The 24,639-nt window shown below is 43.4% G+C and overlaps 1 protein-coding gene across 2 annotated transcripts in view; it reads right to left on the bottom strand.

The window, feature by feature from the left end:
• Window positions 1-24,639, bottom strand: part of NIBAN1 (niban apoptosis regulator 1) — a 317,062-nt gene that overhangs the window by 54,373 nt on the left and 238,050 nt on the right. For both annotated transcript variants that reach the window (XM_069231510.1, XM_069231511.1), the window contains 3 exons: window positions 20,554-20,669; window positions 8,309-8,413; window positions 5,554-5,716 (listed from right to left, as the gene is read on the bottom strand). In XM_069231510.1, the coding sequence (XP_069087611.1) occupies window positions 5,554-5,716; window positions 8,309-8,413; window positions 20,554-20,669 (384 nt within the window). The remainder of the gene's footprint in view (window positions 1-5,553; window positions 5,717-8,308; window positions 8,414-20,553; window positions 20,670-24,639) is intronic.

The following is a 24,639-nucleotide window of genomic DNA, read 5'->3' as shown; positions in this document are numbered from 1 at the left end:
ACACAGTGTCATCAAATCATATCCTCCAGGGTCAATCAGATTGACTCTAAGACTCACAAGAGAGCTAAGCAGTGTGTTTGTCCCTTGTAGGACCAGGTACCTTCTGCCACAGAAACATCTCCTAGGGCTTTACTAACGGTTTCTTGCAACAGTAACCAGAGTTTTCTTCTGGGTTTTCTTGCTCTATTTCCTTCTGGTAGGCACCATGTCTCCTGCACCCAATTACTATTTCCTTTACACCTCTCCTAGAAAAAACTGGGCCAAGGGGTGGGGTCGTTCAGGGAATACCATGGTCAGATATTGGGGTGGCATGGGAGCAGCGTAAAGAAGGCCGCATGCACAACCCAGAATGAGGGTCAGGCAGAAAAGATCAAGTCGTAGTGTCGCCAATTAGGGGTATGGGGAAGAGGCAGGAGGTTTTACAGCATATGTCTGGACAAAATATCAGTGCCTGATTGACTCCAAATGAGTTTTGGAAGCGGACTAGTAGGCCACTCCACAAGTAGGGGCGAGCAGGGAGAGAAGAACCTGGCAGAATCGTCAGGGGGACCAAGTACTGCAGGTGACTGACAGTTTTTGTAAGGTGGTCTGGTGTCATCATGCGGAGGTTGTTTGAAAATGGGTGAGTATTGTGGCCAACTGATGCAAATTAAGTCATCTACGGAGGCCGAACAACTCCTCACGCGGAGCACATCCTCTCTGGCAACACTCCATTTACATACTGCCCCTGCCCAGGCTTCCACAGGGGGAGGGGAAGCCGAGTACCAATGCACAGTGAGTGTACGCATGACCAGTAGTAGCACCAGGGTTGCAAAGCATGAGCAAACCTTATGACTCTTTTTCTGTTTAAATATACCTAATGCGCTGGCCTTCCACGTCTGGTATATCCGGCACCTCCTGTAGTGTGTCGTGAACGGAGGACCAATACTGGTGTAAGGAAGGGCAGGACCACAGCATGTGACAGAGATTATTTCTGAGGGTAAAGTAGCGCGGGTAGGTGAACTGTGCTGCAGGGAAGTAATGTTTTAGGCACGCTGGAGAAAGGAATGCCCTATGCAGTAGGTAAAATAATGTTCTTGAAGCGGGAGATCCAGGAAACCCATCTTGGATGGGACAACGCAATCTCTCATTCCTTATCCTAGAGTGGTCTCCCTATGTCCAACTCCCATTTTTGTGGCATGGGCATATAAAAGGGAATTGATGAGTTTGCGGACAGCTCTGTAGAGCCAGGGTGTTAGGTGGCACCAGCGTACATCGTGATAATTGCACGTATGTCAGGATGTGCAGGCAATTCCGAATTTGCAGCACCCCAGAGCACCTGAGGCGCATTATTTAGTTGTTGGTATGTAAGAAATTGTCCTGCTGGCAGAGAGCTCTCCATCATAAGGTGCGCAAAGGGGAGGAGGCGACCATCAACATACAAGTCTCACACTGTGTGGATTGAGTTCGACGTCAAGCTTCTAAGCTGCCGTACTGAGTAGAAGCCAGGGAACCTAGGAAGCCCTACCAAGGGGATATTAGGTGCCTAAAACTGTTTCCCTACTGAGAGCCTGTGCATGTGAAGCATACAAGTCCATGCTATGGTCACCTGCAAGAGCTGGGGGAGGCAGGCATTACCCTGGAAATGAGGAAGTTGCGCAGTTGGGCTGGTGTAAGACTGCTTGGAGTATAGGCCACGTCTGCCATATATCAACCGGCCGTCCAAAGTGACCCCCGCTGCAATTGAGCTGCCAGGAAGTAAGCCTCCAAAAAGGGGGCACCGAGTCCACCTCTGTCAGCTGGAAGCTGTCAAGTATGGAGGGCACACAGTGGCAACGGGCACCCCCAGATCAAGGAGGACTGTAGAGCGTTTAGTTCTTTAAAGAAGCAGTGGGGGAAATAATTGAGAGGTTCGTGAAATAGTACAATAATCTAGGTAGAATGATCATTTTTATGAGAGTTATGTTTCCGAAGTGGACAAGGGGGAGGGACTGCAAAAATATGGTCTAAGATAACAGACTGCCTCCACATTCTATCGCAAAGTTTTTTCCCCTAGGGTGGTGTCACTTTGTGGGAACCCCGGGTGCACATGATATACCACTGACTTAGCCATGTTTACTCACAGACCAGAGATTCCTGCGAAATGCATAAGTATTGCACTAAACGAGTGCAGGGGCTCACACACGTCTTTAATGTCAATAAGCACATCATCTGTGTAAAGGGAAAATTTGTGGACCCGGTCCGTCAGGGGTATGCCCCATAGCCTTCCCTCTGCCCGGAGGTGGATCACCACTGGTTCTATTGCCAGGGCAAACCGTTGAGAGGAGAGCCGTCAGTCCCACCTGGTGTTTCTTGGAACCAGGAAGGAGTCTGATACTAGAGGGCCTAGGTGCACCCTGGATAAAGGAGCCGTATACAGCAATTGAGTGTAGGCCAGTAGACGCTGCTCACACCCATGCAGGCCACCACCTGGAACAGGTAGGCCCTGAACTGGGTGCCTTTTCCACATCCAGGACAAGACAGGAAGTGTGAGGAAAGACATCCTGGACCTGATCCTGCGCATGAAACAGACATCTGATGCTTTGGGAGGCACTGCGGCCCAGGACAAAAACATTCTGGTCATCATGGACCAGTAGTGGGACGATCTGGGAATAGCTATTCGCTAGAATTTTGCCCAGAATTTTATAGTCGGCCCAAGTATAGCTATAGGCCAGTAAGAACCCAGTTGGATTGGGTCTTGATCAGGTTTCAGAATTGAGACTAGCAGTGATTCACGAAAGGAAGGTGGTAGAATGCCTAGACGCAGGGCTTCCTCACAAACCTCCAACACGTGCAGGGCTAATTTGGGTGCGAATATGGAGTAATATTCCAAGGGGAGCCCATCGAGTCCAGGAGTTTTATTGTGGGGTAATTCTTAAATGGCTTAGCAGACCTCCTTCCCAGTGGTAGGCACAACCAGTGCTTCCCTGGTGGTGGGTGGGAGGCGGGGGAGTTGAAGGTCCAACAGGAAAGCTGCAAGGTCATGCGGGGGATTGTCTCAGGGAGCCTTGTACACTGTTGCATAGTATATGGTGAATTCATGAAGTATTGTCTCCTGTGGGTGAAGCGAGTCCCCCGAGGGGGATGGTTTCTCAGTGATAGAGGAGCTAGTTTCAGACTGCCGGACTAGCCAGGCCAGCAACCATCCAGCTTTATCGCCTTCTTGGTGGGCCCGATCGGCATGCATCTTAAAGTTAAAGTGCTGAAGGCATTCCAGTAAGGAGGCGTGTGTTTCCCATGCCTCTACGTACCGAGGGAAAGCTGCAGGGTCTATGAAAGTTGAGTTATTCTGAGCGGCAAGGCAGGCCTCTGCCTCACTGATCTTGCGCTCCAAAGTCCAGCAGACTCCCACTATCTCCTTAATGCAGACACCCAGGGTCACTGTTTTAAAAGCGTCCCATTCAACAGCACAAGAAGTGGCCGAGTTATGGTTACCAGCAAAGTAATTTTGAATGTGTGTGTCTAGTGTATTGTGGAATGCAAGGTCCTCCAGTGTGTTGCGCTAGAGTCACCAAAGCAGAATCGGCGGGCGAAGTGGAAGTCATGTAAGGTCCAAAGTATGGGCCACATGGTCCATGATCACCCTCCCAAGATATTCAGATTGCCTCACAGACAGGAGGAGGGATTCCGAACAGTGGAAGAGACTCAGCTGAACAAAAAGTTGATGCGGGCAGAAAAAAGGGGTAAAGATGAGCTGTAGGGTGCAGTGAGCGCCAGGCATCACCTAGGGACCAATGATCAAGCTTAGAGGATCTATCCAACAATGTGTTCAACACGCTATTGTAGTCATCCCCTAGCAGCCAGGACATGTGTGTTTTGTGTGCCAGGTAAGTAGAGAATTCCCCCCACAAGTGATTCTGTTTTACGTTTGGGGCGTTAGTGCTCCACACTAGTACTAACCTGTCATCTAGACAGCCGTCCAAGAGGATACAACAACCCTCTCTGTCTCTAACACCCGTCTCCTAGAATGGGAGGCCAGATTTCATCCAGACCAAAGCCCCTCTGGCATATGCTGACTATGATGTTGCGTGTAATGTCCCAAGCAGCCGTCAGCGCAAGTGATCCAGCTCCTTGGGTGTGTGTTTCCTGAAGACATACAACATTCGCCTTTTGGTGCCTAACATAAGAGTACAAGGTGTAGAGTTTCCTTGCAGTGTGCCTTTCATGCACATCAAGTGTGAGGAAGCATATCTCCATATTGGATGTCATAGGGGTACCTATGTTGTGAGAGTGTGGGACAAGGTGCTATTGGGATGAGGGCAGGGAAAGGGAGCAACACTGGTCATATCAGTGGTACCACCATGCTTGTGTATGAAGAATATGCACCCAGTGGACTCAGTGGGCAGGGGAAGGGTCTATTGAGAGGAATAGTGTAGGTAAGTAAAACCAACTAAAGGAGGTCACTGAAACAGGCGGAGAGCCCAAACTCAGTAAACATTGCTAAGTTGTAGTAGGGGATATGGCTCTGCGTGGAAGGCATTATTTAATGGAAACCTTCCTTTGTCCCATTCAGTTTTCATCCATGCAACCTTCTTCTGTAGCGCTGCCATGGGACCATCAGTTGGATCTACAGAGAACTGACATTGAGACCGCATAGAGCTCTCTTTCAACCACCTTGTATTTAAGTCCCATCATCTTCCCCCTCAACATTTTACTTTACTAGTTAACCAACACCTCCTGGGGAGAGCGGCTCGGTATCAGAGGGTAAGGAGCTCTAGCTATGCCTAATATAGAGTATTCTACTACTGGGCCTCTGCCTGATATGATGACTGCTAGCATGTCAGTATTCAGTAGTTTCTTTAGGCATGAATTAAACAGCCACTGCATGTTTTCCATTCAGCCTGTTTATACGTTAGCGGTTGGTTGGCAGTGATGAGGCTCAGTCAATGCATTTTAATGAAGCACTGTAGATATCTTTTTGTAAGGACTCATTTAGCAAAGCATATATCAGGTGAGATCATAGTCTGTAGAGTTACTTTCTTTTTAAATGTGTTAAGTAATTTTAAGCTACTATACTTACTGAGCTAAAAAATCTTTTAAGTAAATTGTTGCTGCTATTGATTATTGTGAATTATTAATATTCAAAGAAACAATCAAAAGGATACTTGTGATAAAAAAAGCTTCACATAAAAAAGCCTATTAGAAAACAATCTTGAAAAGTAATGGACACACTTGCATGGCATACGTTGCAAACGCTTCTGCCTACAGAAAAGTAGGAGTGGGCTCTGCGTTATTACCAGCTCCTGTTAATATTTTGAGGATGGAGCACTGACAGTCTATAGTAATTGCAACCATGCTCCTCCAAAAATAATATTTAAGTAGTCAATACTTAATTTCAGACTTCAACACAGAATATTTGAGAAACGTTCTGAATTCCTGTGAGTTATTCTTCGGTTGATCAATCAGATAACCTTTTCAAACAACATATTTTGAAAAATATAGATTGTGTCAGCTAGTATTCACCATGATATTGTACATAGGCTATCATTGGTAGTTCCAGTCTGAGAAGCATGATAAATATTTAATTCAACTCACCTTTGATTTTCCCTGCTACAAACTCCTTGGAGGTTACGATCTGATCCATGTCCGAACGAATTGTTCCTTCCAGTTGCTTGGCAAGATTCTTGCATTCTTCTTGTAGGGACTCAAATCCGTCAGAGACCTGAGTCGTGACCAGATTATAGGTCTCCTCCACTGTCTGAAATCAACAAAGAAGACACTATGGCATATGTCTGCTCGACCAGCGGAACATCTGTGTGTGAAGACAGAAGCTAATTTAAGCTAGTGGATTCCTGAAACTTCTAGGCAGAAGTCCTTAACCTGTGGTCTAGGAACCCTGGGGGACCGCGAAGCCTACTCAAGGGGCCGCAACTGCTTAGAAAATTAAATATTAACAGCTTAAAAAGTGTATATAAATGGGGAAGAAAAATGTAAAACTGAATATTTTAAAATGTTCTGTAAATGTTAGGTTTTTGAAACTAAAAATTAAGTTGGTATTCTCTGATTGATATATGAGAGACTGCACGTGCATGAAACAGAATATAGTACCAACACTGGGTTGCCTTGATTTAATTCAGAAAAGCTCCAACCTTCCCATTAAAATTACAATTGTGATATTTCCATATTTAATTGTGAATTAAATAAAATATTTCATAATTTGTATATTGTTTTATGGTCCAAATCATTGAAATTGAATAGATCGGGTACCCGGCCTCCAGCAACAACTCAGTAGGAGTCCACAGATTCCAATAATTATTCATTGAGGATCACTGGATTCCAGTAATGATTAAGCGGGGATATGACAAAGTAAAATGGTCAAGAACTCTTGTTCTAGGGCATCAGGGGCATTTTCCATACAAAGCAACAACTTGTCCAACTTTTTGACTGGCCAAGCAGAATTCACCCAAAACCTGAACACTGAAACTCCATCCCTCAATTATTAATAACATAAAAACAAATCTGGATTTCGCATTGGGTGCTCTAGCCAATCAGGACTTGAATTCAGTTTAGATTTTGAAATACCCAAAATCCAACTATAGCAAAATGGACTGTTAACTGCTCTCAGGCAGATGTGACAGCCGCAGAGCACATGAATCAGCAATGACTAAGTGTTACTCAATAGTCCACAGATAGATACTGCATAGGTGACTTAGTAAGGGAGCTGAGAATTTATATTTCGGCCAGAATTCAGGTTATATAGTCTGGAAACGTGGTTGAAGATTTAAAGTTGGGTCATTGTGATGGGACGGGTTACATTGGCTTAATGGAGGCCTGCACTTGTCCAATTGCCAGAAAAAGGCATGTTCATCACAGTGCATTTGTTACATCTCCCTTGTAACTATGTTACTCAACACACAGCTTGTGGTTAAAAACTGCCACCATTTCATTATTTACAGTTGTTGTTTTCAGTTCAGGAATTATGCCGCCAAGTGCTATCATTAATAATTGATAACTTATCCCGGGCGAAGTGTGCGCTTTAGCAATATTAGGATTAGCAGTAAAAACAGATGTCATTATGACATTGCTCAAGAGTGGAGGATTGCCCGCTTTGGATTAGTCCTATTTATAATCATGCCCCTAATAGAAGTCATGTGACCAGTGATTGAAGAGATGCATCACTCTTCTTGTCAGAATCCGAAGCCCAGGCTTAAACCTCGGCTGCTAGCGTGCCCAGGGAGACCTGGTATGTTGTGAGTGCTTGCATCATGAGCAGGCACCAGAGGCCTCACATTGCTCATGTTTATATGGGAAGCAGGCCCAGCCCTCGGGCCCACACCATCCCTTTGCCAAAATCTACCTCGCAGGATTTTATTTGCCTGGGGAAGGCATTCCCAGTAAAAGCTCAATTTTAGGCTCACTTATTCTGACCAAAATGTCAGCACTGGATCTCAAAAACACATATCTGCGTGCCATGTAAAGGACATGCATGCAAGTTATCCAAAGGGGTGAGCTTGGTGGGAGGCTATTATTTTGATTAGTGGTCCAATTTGGTGACCACGACAGGTGCTAATGATCCTTAAAAATGTCCCCCAGGAAGGGGCAGGGCAAAAAAGGTAATGACCATTAATTACATTATTGTTTAAGGAGAGAATATGATTTTGAAAATATGGAAGGATGAACAAGTAATGGCTTTGTTTAGAGCCTGGTGGATGTGAGCAATCCTCCAAAACGTGGTAGATGTCATGAGCACTCTTGAGTGCACAGGGCGTCTATATACTCTAAATGGGGCACTTTGGCCAAAATGCCCTAATGTCTTGGAAAAAAGCATCCGTAAAACAATCAAATTAGTGGCTTCTGAACACACCAAATTGGAATAAAAAAATAAGGAACGAAAATTTGGAGACATCATTACGTGATTCCTATACCATTATTTTGTAATTTATACATGCATTTTTTTTGGTGAGCAACAATTACTCTTTTCTGATAATGGAAATACAATATGTTATCTAATGGTGCTTGCGTACGAATTAATAGGTATCTTACTTTATGGTGAGTATATTTAAAACCAAATATTATAAATTAGATGTACAAAATTACAATATTCCAGATTACAAAATGCCAGAGATTTACTCAGATTTTGTAAAGAACTAACTGGCCAACATTTCTGGAGGGCAATCGTATACTTCATTAATTAAGCTCTACTGTACTTGAGTTATTCAAGCCACTGCTCACCCTGTCCTCTACTGACTAGTAGGGTTCAAAGCAGGGTGCCATGTAATGAGAAATGGGCTAGTAAAAACAAAAAGGAGCAGGGACTTGATCCGTGACATAACAACAGTGATTATTTTACCCCAAACCAGGCTCTCTTCCTATCATTCCTCTTTCCTTTCATCTTGGGCAACAGATCCGTCTGAAGGGATGGGAGGAGCTCTTCCATCACAAGGTTACTTAAGATCTGCCAGACACAAGAAGAGACATCTCAAAACTCAAGTCTCAGCAATTACTGAATTGTCTCTTAAATAAACGAGTCCTTGTGTAGCGTTCAACATAACATTTCAGAATTTCATACATCACAGATCTACGTGCCACCTTTACAGTATTCCATTTTGCATTAACTTCATTCGTGCATTACTTTATACAATTTTTCATTTTACAGCCTTTCAGCTGCATCGCTTGATCATTTGGAATCAATTAAAACCCAACAATACTTCAGAATGCGATCACATTAGCTTCCATTATTCCAGTCCAAAGCATCTTTTTTATGCCTGCAGAATAGCAAGTTATAAAATAAGGGAACTCTCATGATACAGAGAGATGCGAAGGCTACAATTCAGCATAACAGTTCTTTGTAGGCCACATGACAAAGACACATTCCACCTAAGGACTCCTACAGAGTAGTATATTCCAACCATCCGCACAAGCTTTTCGGGGCTCGTCTGGGTTATGAAGTGGTTTATAAATGGACCTAATATACTCTAAAGTAAAATACAGTACTAAACTGTCAGCAGCAAAGAGATGCAAGCATGTTTTCAGGAGAGTAGAAAAACAGTGAAACTTACTTGCTATTCCAACATTTAGTTATTGGTGTAGCGCCCAAGCAAGTATCATAGCCCATGAAAGGCACTGTGAACAGCAAGTTCTTCTTTGATGCTGTCACTTCAGTTAAATGCCCTCCATTTACTTGGCAAGAAGTGACTGTTCTTAAAGAAAATGATAGCATTTATAGCTTATAGTAAGTGCTATATAAATGCAATTACAATCACAGTTATAGTCTATATTGGTATATCATGGTGGACAAACTGAAGAAATCAAGGGGTGTTTTTCCCTTTCTGGACTGACTCTCCATAACGGCTAGGCTTTATATGGATAGAAGCAGGTTAGGGCTGCTATCGGACTTGCCTTATTTGGAAGAATTCATAGTCTTGTTGGCACTACATTAACACCAGGGGTGGCTCCTCCGCAATGGCGGGGGAGCGTCACCCCACTAGCTAACAGCCAGCAGCAGAAAAATTAAATGATATTATTTTTCTGCTGCTGGCTCAGCCAGAAGGGAGGGGCTGGGCCACGGGAGGTGGAATGAGGAATTGTGTGCACTAAGTGTACATGTGTGTTCGGATGGGTTAAGATGGCCGTCCAAACATGTGTACACAGCCGGGCTGGAGAAACTGCACAGGCTCAACGGTTGTGTCTGAGTGACAGTCACTGCTGCTCAGACCAATCCTGACGCTGCTTAGAAGCTATGTTTAGTATGCAAGTAGCGCCAGGATTGTTGGTGAGCCTCTTCTGGTGTGTCAGCGAATTATATTAAAAAACAAAACTTACTGTTCACTGCCACCATCCTCTCCTGCCATCTCGCTTGTCCTCCTTTTAAGTTCTGGTGTCCCAGCATTCGAAAAGAGACACAGCTGCAGCACTGTCGAGAGGACTTAGAATGGAGGAGTTACCAACGGGACTAGAGCAGCAGCTGTAGCATTGTCTACAGCAGTGTTCCCCAACCCCCGGGCCGGTGCCGGTCCGTGGATCAATAGGCACCGGGCCGCCCCACTGTGGCGGGCAGTAAATGTTTGATAATTTTTCCGTGGCCCGCTTGTCACACAATGGGACAAGCGGGCCACGGAAAAATTATCAAACATTTACCGGTCCGCGGCGATAAAAAGGTTGGACAACACTGGTCTACAGGACTAAGAAGGAGGAATTACCAATGGGATCAGAGAAGCAGCAGCAGCATTGTCTACAGGACTAAGAATGAGGAATTACCACTGGGACAAGAGAAGCAGTTAGCAGCCCTGTCTAGAGGACCTAGGATGAGGAATTACCATTGGGACCAGAGAAGCAGCTTTGTCTACAGGACTAAGGATGAGGAATTACCACTGGGATAAGAGAAGCAGCTAGCAGCACCGTCATGAGGAATTACCACTGGGACCAGAGAAGCAGCTAGCAGCACTGTCTAGACGACTAAGAATGAGGATTACTACTTCGACTAGAGAAGCAGCTAGCAGCACTGCGTATAGGATTAAGAATGAGGATTGACCACTGGGACCAAAGAAGCAGCTGCAGCACTGTTTAGAGGACTTTAGAATGAGGAATACTGAAAGTGCATTAGTGTGTCTCTGCCGGAGGGTGCAAAACACTCACACAGAGCCAACCATTCCTAAAACAGCAGTGGAGGGAAAAGTGGCTTGGAAAACATCAATTAAGTATACCAGAAGGGAGGCACAAGAACAAACCAAACCTGAAACCTTTGGTGCCTTTTTCAACACAGTGTTTTCTCTAGTGTGGTGTGAACACATTTCTGTGGACAACCAAAAGAACACTAAGGCTGAAATGCCCAGACAGGAGAGGCCATCAAATGCTGTAACAGAAGGAAGGGTGAACGCCGTGTGATGGCCAACAAAAATGTTCTCTTAGTGAAATCGCCTGGGAGGAAACTAAGCATAGGAGGGGCATTTAGAAAAACATATCAATAAAAAGGAAGCATTTAAGACAAGGACAACATAAAAAGAATGGCAAGAGTGGCCGCCGTTAAAGTCCATAGACTGAATGCTGCATGTTTTGCAGACAGCGCATGCGCGCTACCTAGGCTTGACCTAAAAAGGTTTCCAGAATGCTGCATGATTTGTCACTGAAGTATCAGCTTCAAAAATATTTTGGAAATCTAATAATTTTTCTCCAAATCTCAGCATATGAGTTCTGAAAAAACCCATTCAGATGAGAATACAAACTTTTCTATTTCAGTATACATATATTTGTTTCGAACAAGCAAACACTTCTAATTTAGGAGTCTGGACTGCACACAAGAGAGCTACTTACAGGTAGCTGGAACACTACCAGTAGCTCTCGAGCTACTCGTAGAGAAGCCTACTCTAATATAACACGTACTGTGGTAGACCTTGATGTGCTAGAGCTTAAAGTGGTAGCTCCGCAACCTGTCCCTGAGAATTAATGTTCCAGTGGTGAATTCTAATTCTGTCATTCTGGGCAAATCACCATGTCAAAGTGCCTCAGTTTCTACATTTACCAGAATTTGTAAATATATCTTATTCATATTAATAACAAGTGCCAAAGGATATAATGCATTTGTAATACAGTGGATGGGATAGCCATCATGTTTGTTACAGAGTAACATGTCTACTAAACTCTAAATCAGGCCCTCAATATCTGTATTAAATGCTATATAAAGTATATGTGTATGTATAGTGTAAAAGGGTGCAGCAATGCTGTCCTAAAACGTCAGGACTGGTAAAAGGCCTGTGATAGATGAGGCTCAACCTGGGGGCAGAGACGTGGCGTTGTGATTTTGGAGCTAGCAGTTATTATTTCCAGCCTTTTCCATGTACACTGGCTTACTGATGCCATGTGTGATTTTAGGCAAGCTGCTTCCATCTCTAATGAACACTGGGTTCACTCCATCTTACAGACATAAGTAGTTGTGCAGTTTCATGATTGGTGTCTTAGAAAGCTATACACCGAGATTAATAGGAGTTGAGAAAGAATTTCAATCCATTCCCAAGACAAAGTGGGGCAATTGATTTTTCTTAGCCCAATTCTGTTTTTTTTTTGGCTCAGACGCGGAATACATATACTATATGTAACCTTAAAAGGTACAATATCATAGAATCCTTATGGACAGATAGCTTACATATCACTGAATATTCTAATAAAATATGTCTCAGAATGCAATGTCTCTCATGCAGACAAAAACATAGATAGGTCAACAAAATACAACAATTAAAAAAAGTGGAAAATATTTATCTACAATCACTGTTTTAATTTAAGCCAAGAAAAGCATAATATTGAGTAGACAAACTAGAAAGGTCTGAACTAGTGTGCAGAAGCATGAGAAAACATAGGAATGGTCAATCCTGGAATGCAACGTGATCAATAAAAGCTCAAAATGGAATATACAATCAAGAGCAGAATGGAATATACAAGCAGGGCAAGCTTTGAAGCTTTGTACAAGCACGAGAAGCTTAAGAATACAAGCACGAAAAGATTGCTTTCAAACACGAACCTTAAAGATCACCCTACAAGATCAGACTCCAGGATGCAGGCAACAGCATAACACATATAGTTTTCCATTCTGGCTTTTAAAAAATACCATAAAATATTCCAAATATCAAGCCCTCAGTGCAAACCCTTAAACTCTGATTAGTGATAAAATGCTGGGCGTGATTAAAACAAATGTACCCTTTTTCGCAAACAATATGCCCTCCTAGTCAGACTTTGTGCCTTCCTTCTTCTTGATTTCAAGAAACATTGAAGTCACATAAGAGAAAATACCTTCAATGAATGGGTATCAAACCAAGTATTGAGGCTCCGTTCAGGGAACCACAAGGCAAGCAGGGGCTAGTGGGACACGGAAATGGGGCCTAGGGTAGTTTGCTTCTGATGTCCTGGGGTCCATTTTAGGATGGCTCTGGCATACCAGGCTAACTACAACCCCGTCAGCACTTGATTCAAATGCAGTGATGGTGAGCAGTCACAGGCTCCTAAGGGAGGTTAGGGTGGGGGCAGTGCTTAATTTGTAAATAAAAATGTGCCGGTGTCCAAAGCCCTCATCTTGAACACGCGGCTGCTGCATTTAAATGTGCGAGCGCGGAATACTCAGGCAGCGTAATCCTGAAGCCATCTCAAGCCTCTTCAATCCAGTTACAGCCACTCCCTGCCCCTTCAGCCTACTCTACAGCTTTCTGCTTTCTACTATAGTGACGCTTTTCCCTTTCACTCTTCCTCCGTCTTTACCACATTTTTCTTTGGCTCGCAGCAAATGCTTGAGGCAGGAGAATAAGCCCGGCCCTCAAAAATAAGTGCCAGTGCTCAACACCGGAAACAACAAGCACAAATTAGGCTCTGGGTAGGGGTAAAACAAACTCCCCCTTCAGGCACCCAATAGTGTAATTATCCAGCCCAGTGCTTATGTTTGTAAAATAGAAGTACTTAATACACTATAAAACGGCGTACTACAAAAGTTCAAGTACTCAGATTCGCTGATGCAGGGACAATATCCTCTGGTGAAGATGCCCCCTATGCTTCCCCTCCAACTACCTTAGTACTAGGGTAGGCGTGCATGGATCTAAGGGAAAGGTACAGTATGCCCGCCCCTTTTAGGTAGTATTGTGTACTCAGTCTGTAGTCTTACTAGCTCACCAAATGAGTCAGCTGTAGGCCTTAATCTGTCTTACTACACTTCAGACCTGGTCCTTCCTCCAGGAAGGAAGATCAGTGCTTAATTTGCGATTGTTGTTTCCGGTGCTCAGCACCCAGCACTTATTTTTGAGGGCCAGGGCTTAATATTTTGCCTCAAGCATTTGCTGCGAGCAAAAGACACATGTGGGAGAGACGGAGGAAGGGAAAAACGAAAAAGGGTTACAAAGGGAGAAAGCAGAAAGCGGCTAGAGTGAGCTGAAGGGACAGGTAGTGGCTTTATATGGATTGAAGAGGCCCGAGATGGCTTTGAGGTTACGATGCCTCAGTAATCCGTGTTCACACATTTAATTGCAGCATCCGTGTGTTTAAGAGGAGGGCTTTGGGCACCGGCACCTTGTTAATTACAAATAAGCACTGAGGAAGATACACCTGCCACTGCTCCAGTCCTGGAAGCAGATACGGGGCAGCATGGCAAAATCTAGGAGCAGCGGCAGGAGTGCAGCTTTCTTCAGGCAATGGATCTCGTACATGCACATAGCGTCGAAAAGGCCCCCTTCCACGAGGACGACTTGGGTTCAGCATGTCAGTCTTCCCAGAGTCAAGGCTCCAAAGTAATCCACTTAAGCCTGGATGGAGACAGTGAGTGAGCTGCCTCAAGGTGCTTCAAAGTTCTGTGATCTGATCTGATCGGGTGCACTTCTGGTCAGCACCTTGGCCAGTTGCACACATTCGGGCATACAGTGAGCAGCTTCTCCTACTCTTACAGTGGCAGCAATTGCTCAGGAACACATTGGGCAAGTGCCTCGGACTACCCACTAAAAAGTCCATTTGGACAACTTGTGTAGCGCCATGGCTTTGGCATTAATCTCCAGCCATGCAGACCGCTCTGGCGCACGTGGGGAAAGCGACACAGGCTGCGATGGCAAAGTCCATTTGGGAACCCTTGGGCAAGTGTCATGAACTGCAACAGCCAGTCTAGATTGGGTGATCCGCTCAGACACAATTTGGCATTGCTGCGGATGGTGACAGGATCCAAGCCAGAAGCAGTCTAGTCATGCCTTCAGGAATCTCAGTTAGAAGACCCACAGCATTGGAGTCAACTACTCTTGCTGTTACAGATAATCAGCTCCTCTTGTATGGTCTGCTAGCTTCTTCCCTCTTCTACCCATCTATCTAGCTGTCTAGCTATCTATGCCTCTATTTAGCCATCCAGCTATCCATCAGCATGTCATACCATATTTTAATTTTGTGTATTTATATACTTTTAACATTTAAAATAAGAGACATACAGATATATCTGAGAACACAAAGACTAAAAATCACTAAAAGGGCTTGATGATACACAGTTTATTTTCAAGGCATCATCAATCAAAAGTCTCAGGTTTGAGGTCATTCTCTTTTAGCACAAATCCTTTCAGCATATATTGCTACAATGTTGCAGAGTTGAGTCATTTTGGTTGCACAATATTTGAATGGGGGGAGTGGGGTTGAATCTGTTTCCAGTTTTCTCTTACAACTCATCTAAATATTATTGCTATGAAAAACTGATGCGTCTGTACCTTACATTGGAAGGGTTGCTCATCTGTAACCAAACAGGGATAATGTCATATTGGGATTTAAGTTAGTGTGCATTAACTGAAATATGGTAGGGAGAGACAAGTCCAAAGCAAATGCATCCAGCCTGCCTGGGTCAGTGAGATACAACAGGAAGAACCAGATTAGCTTTTAGGCCCAATTTTTGTGTATGAAGGCCAGTGTTAAGCATAGTAAGAATATACTATAGGAAGACAGTTGGTGAAACGTATCCACTAATACGTAATTAGAAAATGTGTTTTTCCCCACACTTAAAATAATGTTTGTTTCTTGTTCCCCATGTACTAACAATACATTAATAGGCATTATCTTACTTTATCTACTGCACCTGTCAGCTGTGAGAATGCAATTCAGAACCAAACACTACCTCTACTTCAACAGCAGTTCTCTGGGTACTCTGTGGAGCAACCCTTGCTTGGTCAAATATAACATAAATCTGGACAACAAGTAAGTCAACAGCTCTAACTCTCATAAATGTACAGCAGACAGGGGCATGTGTACTCTCCTTTGCACCTGCAGAATCGGTCTGGTCACTTTCCTTGCACAAGTCCCTAGGTGGGTTTCCAGAATTACCCTTTGTCTAGAGCAGTGGTTCCCAAACATTTCAGAACCACGACACAATATTTAGAGTGACAAACTTTTGTGACTCACCTACTTTTAATGGACATGAGGCAGGACAACCTTTTACTGTTTCTTAAGTATTGTGTGGTAGCACATTGTAATTTACACACAGCACATTTTCTATTGAAATGGCCACTAAATTTGCACAGACATACAGTTTTACTGATAAATCTTTATAGCAAATAAATGATTAAGTGTGGAAATCGGGCAAATATTTATCATTTGTGCACCACCAAGTGAAGTGGTTTGATTTGTTTTGATCCTATTACAATCTTTGTTTCTACCACACTTCACAATCCTCACAAATGTGCTTCATTTTTGCTTTCCTAACTGCTGAATATGCACAGTTACTTTACAGGTATTTACATTTTGTTGCATGTTACAAAAATGACATCCTGGACCATTTCCTCTCAAACATCTAATCCCCCACAAGATTTTCGCATAATTCACTTTACTTTTCTTTCTCTGACTGCAAAGTGAGAGGCGTTTGTAAACATAAATTCACATTTAAAAAAAGCAGCAATTTGTCCGAAGACATAGGCGGTCATTCTGACCGCGGCGGGCGGCGGTAGCCGCCCGCCATGCGGTCACCGCCATTTGGCCGCTCCGCGGTCAAAAGACCGCGGAGGCCATTCTGGCTTTCCCGCTGGGCCGGCGGGCGCCCGCCAAAGGAGCGCCCGCCGGCCCAGCGGGAAAGGCCCAGCAACACAGAGGCCGGCTCCGAATGGAGCCGGCGGTGTTGCAGGGGTGCGACAGGTGCAGTTGCACCCGTCGCAATTTTCACTGTCTGCAAATCATGCTGGGGCCCCCAGGGGCCACACGACACCCGTTCCCGCCATCCTGTTCCTGGCGGTCAAAACCGCCAGAAACAGGCTGGCGGGAAGGGGGTCGGAATCCCCATGGCGGCGCTGCTTGCAGCGCCGCCATGGAGGTTCAGCCCTGCCAGGGGTATTCTGGCGGGAAACCGCCGGATCCCCTTTTCTGACCGCGGCTTTACCACCGCCTCAGAATGGGCAATGAAGCACCGCCAGCCTGTTGGCGGTGCTTCCGTTGCCCGCGGCCCTGGCGGTTTAGGACCGCCAGGGTCAGAATGAGGGCCATAGTCTGACATTTGACGTCTGTCTTTAAAGCACAACAAATGTGACAAGATGAGTACAGAATTTAAAGGCATCTTTATTTATTGCTTGACTTTCCCTACCCGCCAAAAATCAGCTTACAATCCACGAGTGGTCAAGACTCTCAGTTTGGGACACACTGGTCTGTTGAAGATACAAGGGCCTGAGATGCAAAACGAGCAGTCAGTAAGTCAATATATGGAATAGAGTATCCCACCATCTGAAGGGAACATTGCAAGTCAACTAACAATTGGATGAACTTGAACAGGAAGTCCGACTTCAACTCATTTACGTTATATCGTCGCAGAACTGCTTGGTGGCAGTTAGCATCGTTTTGGCATAAGGTTCAGGGAAACGAATACCAGAGACTGATACCTCACCAGGTTCAACTAAAGCCAATGAACTCTAAAGCTTCCAGAATACACTAATTTTTTTATTTAAATGAAAACCCAGGACTTAATGCATGACCTTGCAACCCTGCTCACATGTTTCATTTAGGGCCAACATTACAGCAGTTTAGTCTTGTTTCAAGCTATTGTACTCTGGCAACTCGATGGAGGCACCTCCTCACCAGAGGCCTTCTATTCACACCCCTCACTTCATAATCGGCCATCCAGGAAGGAGGCCACCTTGTAAAAGTCATGAGAAAATTAAACCACATTTCACCTCTACTTATCTCTTGCAAGGTGCCCCTCCCCACCTGCCATCCCCTTCCAATTGGTGGGCTTTTCAACCTAACTTGCCTGCTTTACTTTCAAAGCCAAAAACTCAAGACCTCATCATTGATGGCATAAAATGTCAATATTTCAGGTATCACCCACACACAAGAAGCTCACCTGCCTACATCTGCCTAAGTGCAAGAAACAAAAGATACCACCTGCAGACTATGAATTCCATCTCTTCCATACATCTCTCTCACCCGACCATAGCGGCCTTCAGTAAAGAGCTGAGGAATCTCCTCTTGACACCATCAACATAATCCATAAATAAAATAAAAAAACACCAAGACCTGCAAATCAGCACCACCTGCCAACATTAAGAAATGCAACCATGAAGATGTAGCCTGCAACAAACAAATACTATGTTCAACCTTTAACCATGACAATTTGTAACCGAGTTAAGCATATATTAACAAATTAATTGTATATTTATACCAGACACCTAACCACATGAATCAATCAATCAATCAATCAGATGTTTTAAAGCGAACTACTCACCCATAGGGTCTCAAGGCGCTGAGGAGTGTGTCCTCAGAGATCAGTTGAAGAGACAGGTCTTGAGGTCCTTTCTGAACTAAGGCAGCGATGGCGACTGTCTGAGGTGAAGGGGTATGGTGGTCCAACCTTTTGCTGCCAGGTATGTGAAAGATCTTCCTCCTGCTGAGGACTTCTTTATGTGTAGTACGTTGGCGAGTGACTGCTGGGACAAGCGGAGAGGTCTGGAAGGGGAGCAGCAGGTGATGCAGTGGTTGAGGTAGCTGGGTCCGCTGTCGTTGAGGACTTTGTAGGCATACACAAGGAGTTTGAAGTTGATCCTTTTCTCAAAGGTGAGCCAGTGGAGGTGTTTCAAGTGTTCTGTGATGTGCTCTCGATGGGGAATGTTTAGGACGAGTCTGGCGGCTGCGTTCTGAATTTGTTGAAGCTTGCTCAGGTTCTTCTTGGTGGTTCGGGCATAGAGGTCATTGCCATAGTCAAGTCTGGTTGTGATTAGTGAGTGTGTCACGGTTTTTCAGCAGTCTGCTGGTTTCCATCTGAAGATCTTCAGGTGGAGGCTATGGAGTTGACCAATAGGACGTAGAACTACCTACACTTCCCATATAAGTAGAATGATACATAACATTACGTAAGTCTGAAGTATGAAATGTGGCTTACAAAATATGTCTGGAGCAGCGCCTGGGCCACTGCGATGTACTTCCTTCAAGAAGCAGCATAATGGCACTCACAGGCTCAGTGATGTGTGGAGGTACATCACTGGGTGGGTCAACCTATGAGATCTCCCCTGACTGAGAAGATCCGTTATCACCATAAGGCAGACACATTTCTCCATACCCTAAGCGAGAATCAGTTCTGAGCTGACCAAAAGAGGATCTGGAGAAGAATCTCAATGTTTGGTGAAGGTTGTTTGAAGATCCACAGTGTTATCACAGGGCTTTAGATTTCTTTTCATGAGCACCTCAGCAAAGAGATGGCTCTCACGAATATTTGGCATTACTCTGTTTCCTAGAATGATACATACGTTTCAAAGCCCTTGAACGCAGACTGTCATGGTTGCTACCTTGGCTTGAACTAACTTAACATTGCTGCTGTCAAAGTGTTCACTATGTGGGACAGGAATGTCATCTCCACCCAAATAAACCAGCATCAATGTCCTTGCTTTTGTTTCTTCCTAGCACTTCCTTTAGGTGTATCACATACAAGGAACAGTCTGTCCTGAAAAAACTGTACTTCAGTGAATTGCAGTGTAAAATGTTCAAATCCCAGGTTCAATGTGTGACTGGCACGTCTTTGCTTAAAAGGAGACCAGTAAAAGCTGAATCACTGCAGCACCTGACCTTTAAGTACTTCCTGACAATTCACCTGGGAATGGTCAAAGGAGTAAAACGTTCACCATAAGTACCAAATCCCTAATAACTTCTCAGGTCCTGTTTGTGGTAGTCAAAGTCTACACAGAATTTAGCAGACCAATCATACTTCAGTACAGGGACCACCAAAGTAGACCTGGAGCAAGACTCTTGCCTACTAACCACATTAGTCACCTTTAGAACATCAGCTGACATTGTGTACAGTCAAGAGTGGATGAGAAGAAAGTTGCAGCTGTCCCAGTTGTGCTCACATCCATGGCCCTGGCACTAAGCATAATACAAGAGCTCTGGGCTAACTGTCTGCCTAAGTGTCAGCCCAAGCACCATCTGTTGAAGCCATTGGAGAGGCCAACAGGTAAGGTAAACCTGGCCATACTAAGGTTTTCGCAATCATTTCGAATTTTGTGACAAATCATGTGCCTTGTGGTACAATACGTTTTGTCACAGATTTGGTATGAACTCAGGTCAAAGACCGAACATCTAAAATAACAATGTTTGTCTCCAGGAAAAACTGAAGCACTTTGGGGTACTTTTTGCCACCAAGAGCTTAATCTTGTATATTTCATTCCTGGTGCTAGCCATCAATTTGGCATTTATTCAGGATATTGCTTGTGATATGAACCCTTTTCTTTGTTAATCTGCTGTCCAATCTTCCTCTCTTCCTAAACAATGACTGGATTGAAATAAACAGGGTCATAGCAAGGGTGCGATTGGCCCCAACGCAGGTAAGGCCACTTAGTTCCAATCTGAAAAGAAAATACAGCTATAATAAGGGTTCAGTGGGTCATCACAGTCGTGTGTCCCGGTGCCATTACACCTGCTGTGCTATCTATGACAACACCTCTGCAAAGATGGTATTCACACCACCTCACACATGTAACACACTCCAGGCTGAAATACAAAAACTAGAAGGACAAAATGTACAAAACTTTTAGAATGACTGGATAAGAAACCAGGAGCTTCTCCTGCTAATCAGAACATTATAATTTAAACCCATTTTTTAAATTTCTTTACAATTTTCAGCTCGAGTTCACTCACCTGAGTTTGACTGCCTGTGATCATCTCCCAGGATCCATACTGGCTTTTCTCCTGGCGGAAGAATTGCAGGGCTTCGGAGAAGGCCTGGGCATCGAGCGACACCTGCTTGAGGAAGTCTAAAACAAAAAGATACACCTCTTCAAAAAAAGCAGAAGGAGGAAGAGTTTCATCCAGCCAGCTGCAAAAGGGCTTATGCAATGAAGACATGGAACTGAAACTGCTGCAGTGGTGACCAGATGTGATTTAATGGCTCAACCGTTGACAGTGAAACCAGAGAACCAAGGCTGTAATTTCTGCTGCCACTGCTTACTTATAATGTCAACTACTTGTGTCAATCACTTTATCTTCCAACTTGGGAGCAATAAGATACACGTTGTAATCCCTACAAAGAAGTATTTATTTGCATATTTAAGTAAAACACTCAAAGTTGGTCCGCTGAATTTGAAAACATTTGTCTGGATCTCTGTGAACCTGAGATATGTTACAGCTGTTACAATGCCTCGTTATCTACACGACTCAAAGATTTTCAAGAACGAAGATGGGACGAATTAAAGAGACTGTTTCAAGATGTTATAAGTCTCAAATGAGATTAGGGGAGGTGGGAAAGCTCTAGTGATGTAGTAAAAATAGGGAAGGGTTAAAATGTTTTAGCCAAAGCTTCTCAGCCTACTGCCAAGACCACTGGAATTATGTGGCATGAGAGGACAAACTTATGAGAGAGGACTGACTAAAGTATACATGAAAAGAGACTTTATAAGGCATAATGTAGCACCTTTTGTGATAGTACTACTTCATTATTTTGCCATTTTGAACACATTCTAACACTGTCTGTGCAAAGACTTCACCTTGTTAGTACTAGTTTAGCACACAAATACAGCAATAAGCAATTGAAAGATGACCAATTAACTTTTCTTAATGGCCTTCAATGAGCTGGGACACGTCTCTACATGGTAAGTAACTTTTGATTCATTTCAGTTAGAAACACATTTTTTGGTTTACATCTGCAGATTGTGCAGCACATAATTGATTATGTAGCATATGTGACAAACCCATAGTTATGTGGAAAACACTGCAGTCCCAGAGCTGCATAAATCCAGTGGCCCTGCCTATGTCCATTTCTTTCTGTAGCAATTCATTCCATAACTTTAAGATCACCTGAGCCGTTAAAGGGAGAGACCAATTATTTTTAAGTCATGTCTATCAGACAGTGCAAGATTGTGAAAGACCTATTATGAGCTTACAGCCCACTTATTGCTTACCATTCGTTGGCTTATTGTTACTTTCTTTTGCTGGCTTCTTTTTTGATGGCTTGCCTTCCACTTCTTGTGTTTGTTCCTCCCCTGGAGCATAGAGTCTTCATGATCATTTTGATTAGCTTGCTTGTATCCTTACACTGCTCACATTTAAGGAACTACTTTTTTCTTTTTCATTCAGTACCCATGAGAGTGCATGTGTTTTCCAGCACTCTCCCTCCTATGCTGCTTTAACCCTCAAATAAACTGCTAGTGTTAAGTATTTTAAAAATAAACCATGCCATTTATAAAGATTGAAAACATTGAATTCAAAGACAGTTTTGGATACCATATGATATGTGTTTGCTTTTCCTCCAGTTGTTGTCATTTTTACTTTCGTAAAACAATACTTTACAGACAAACTTAGGAAAAGCCGACAGCTTGTCAATTGTATTGTAAAGGCAAGACCTACTTGTTTTGCCAATACTTGTTTTAATTAGGTATTTTCAAGAGTGCCCTTTATGTTCCCTTATGGATACTTTACATTGCTGCCATGCTGTAGGTCCTAGAACAGGATCTTGAGTTAAATAAGATCTCGAAACAATTGGAGATAACTTTTTTTTAGCGTTTCTCATACATGACAAACATGTTGCCCAATTGCCTGCTAAGAGGTGGTTGGTGGTCTTGTAGAGGCAAAGGTAAGCTGCAAATTGTTCCTTGAAAAGAGATGTTTCCTACTTTCTCTTTAAAATGCCCAGGTTAGGCAGAGCACTGAGCTCACTTTTAAAGTTGTTATTTGGAATTGTGCCTTCTTACAAAATGGATGACTCAATAGAGGTGACCATTACTTAGTTAAGGAAACACTCATTAGATTTGACCTCTTGGTAGGACAGGGATGAAACACTATAAGTGATCCCTCCTAAGGAAAGACTTGCAAGAAGTGACCTCACCTTAGGAAAAGAAAGACTCACTAGAATTGACCTCTTTATACGAAAGGGATGACTTAGTAGAAGTTACCTTTTCTTAGTAAAGGGCTACATATCATTCTTGCAGTTGCAAAAGGCTTGATTCACAGAATCGGGCCTTTTGCAACCATAAAAGTGCTTTTTTAAATGTACAAACACCAAAGTGTGATTTAGTAACTTGTTACTGAATCTCAATTTAGCTTTGCAAACAAATACCGATTTGTTATTTATAAGAGGCGTCCCTTCAAAATATCAAATCAGTATGGTATATTTTACTGTTTTGTGACTGAATTGTGGTCACAAAACAATAATACTTTACCAACAGTTTAAAAGTGGTGGTAATCCATTTGAAAATGGGAAGGGTCCATTTGGGACCTGTCCCCCTTTCAGAATGTTAAAAAATATTTTTTAAGAGCAGGCAGTAGTCTTGAAAAACGGAACTTAATCAGTTCATTTATTTTTTTTAAATGCACCTCATTTTCCTTTCAGGCAAACGGGCTGCATTTAAAAACAAACTGCTCTATTAAAAAGCGATTGAGACAGGATGGTACGCTGAATTTACATACTAGCAGGATTCTTGCTTTTTTGCATCACAAGAGGACACAGTTTGCTCTGATGGTTGGAAGGTCACAACGGTACGTTGATTTTTTTTATCTTATTCTTAAAGAATTAACACTTGAAGAGATGGGGATTACAAAAAAAATTCTTCTTTTTAACATTTTTCACAGATTTCTTCATAGGACACCGGTTCATCTTTGGAGAAACAGAAGGCTCTTCAGTGGTAGGTTTACAGTATGTTTATCTACTTTGTGGCACACATCGGCAACCGCCAATGTCCTGCCAACGTACCTTCACAACAACCACCCATCAGCAGCCCATTTCATCACTTGCTTCTCAATTTGTGCTTATTTTAATTTCTAAATCCAAGGTTATCGTCTCAAAGTGTCTTCATATTTCGCACCTTAAATGTGCCACTTCAGAATTCAAAATTAACTATTTTATGTTTTTAGTGTTTCTCATTCTTAACATTTTCCTAAATATGCAGACTATGGCCTGAAAAGCGCTGAGTGGAAAAAGTATATGGATTAAAGTTTCCCTTCTTCTGTCAAAATAATATAAATCTATTTTCCAGTATCAAGGCGGAATGGAAGTTCAGTCTTTCGTCAGTTAGGACAAATGCAATAGTTGTATATATGTATTCGGGTGGATTGTAGAGTGCTAGCAAATTGCCATACAATCTCTTCACAGCGCTATCCTGCCAGGTGGAGGGTGAATGGGTATGAGTTCGGGTCAAGCAGATGAGCATTCTTCAATTGGCAGCGCCTGCATGCTCTTCAGTGTGGCTGGCTGAACCTGAAAGTGGTGGGGTATAAACCTCGGCCCCAAAGTGGACGGAAGGCACAAGCGTAGCCAAATTGTTCCAAAGCAGGCTTGTGTGAGAGTTCCCCCAGAAAACTTCAAAATATTGTGGAAAATATAATGCTCTTTAAATCACAACTGGCTAAAAGAATAAGTTAAAATGGTAGACTAGAGGCCTCGTTGAAGCCAGGTGAGTTATCAAGTACAATATATTGCCTATTTGATACTGTTTCAGTGTATCTAACATGATTACAACAGTATATTTTCACTCTGAAAATTTACCTACAAGCAAAATAATGAAAGCAACATGTGCCCCATAAGCTGATCAAGGAACTCAACTGAATGATTTCCCCAGAAGGAATCAATGATACGCAGTAAGAAGGGATAACTTCTGCCATTGTGCAGAAAGTGACAGGTGTCCCTACACCCAGAAGTGATATCACTTCCGTTACCTGGGACTTCCGGGCACCTGGGGGCCCTCCCTCGGCAGTGACATCACTTTCCTGGAGGGCCACGTGACTGTGTTGGAT

The sequence above is a fragment of the Pleurodeles waltl genome, chromosome 4_2 (genome assembly GCF_031143425.1).
Source record: "Pleurodeles waltl isolate 20211129_DDA chromosome 4_2, aPleWal1.hap1.20221129, whole genome shotgun sequence".
Lineage (NCBI taxonomy): Eukaryota > Metazoa > Chordata > Amphibia > Caudata > Salamandridae > Pleurodeles > Pleurodeles waltl.
This window is presented reverse-complemented; position numbering and strand designations above follow the sequence as displayed.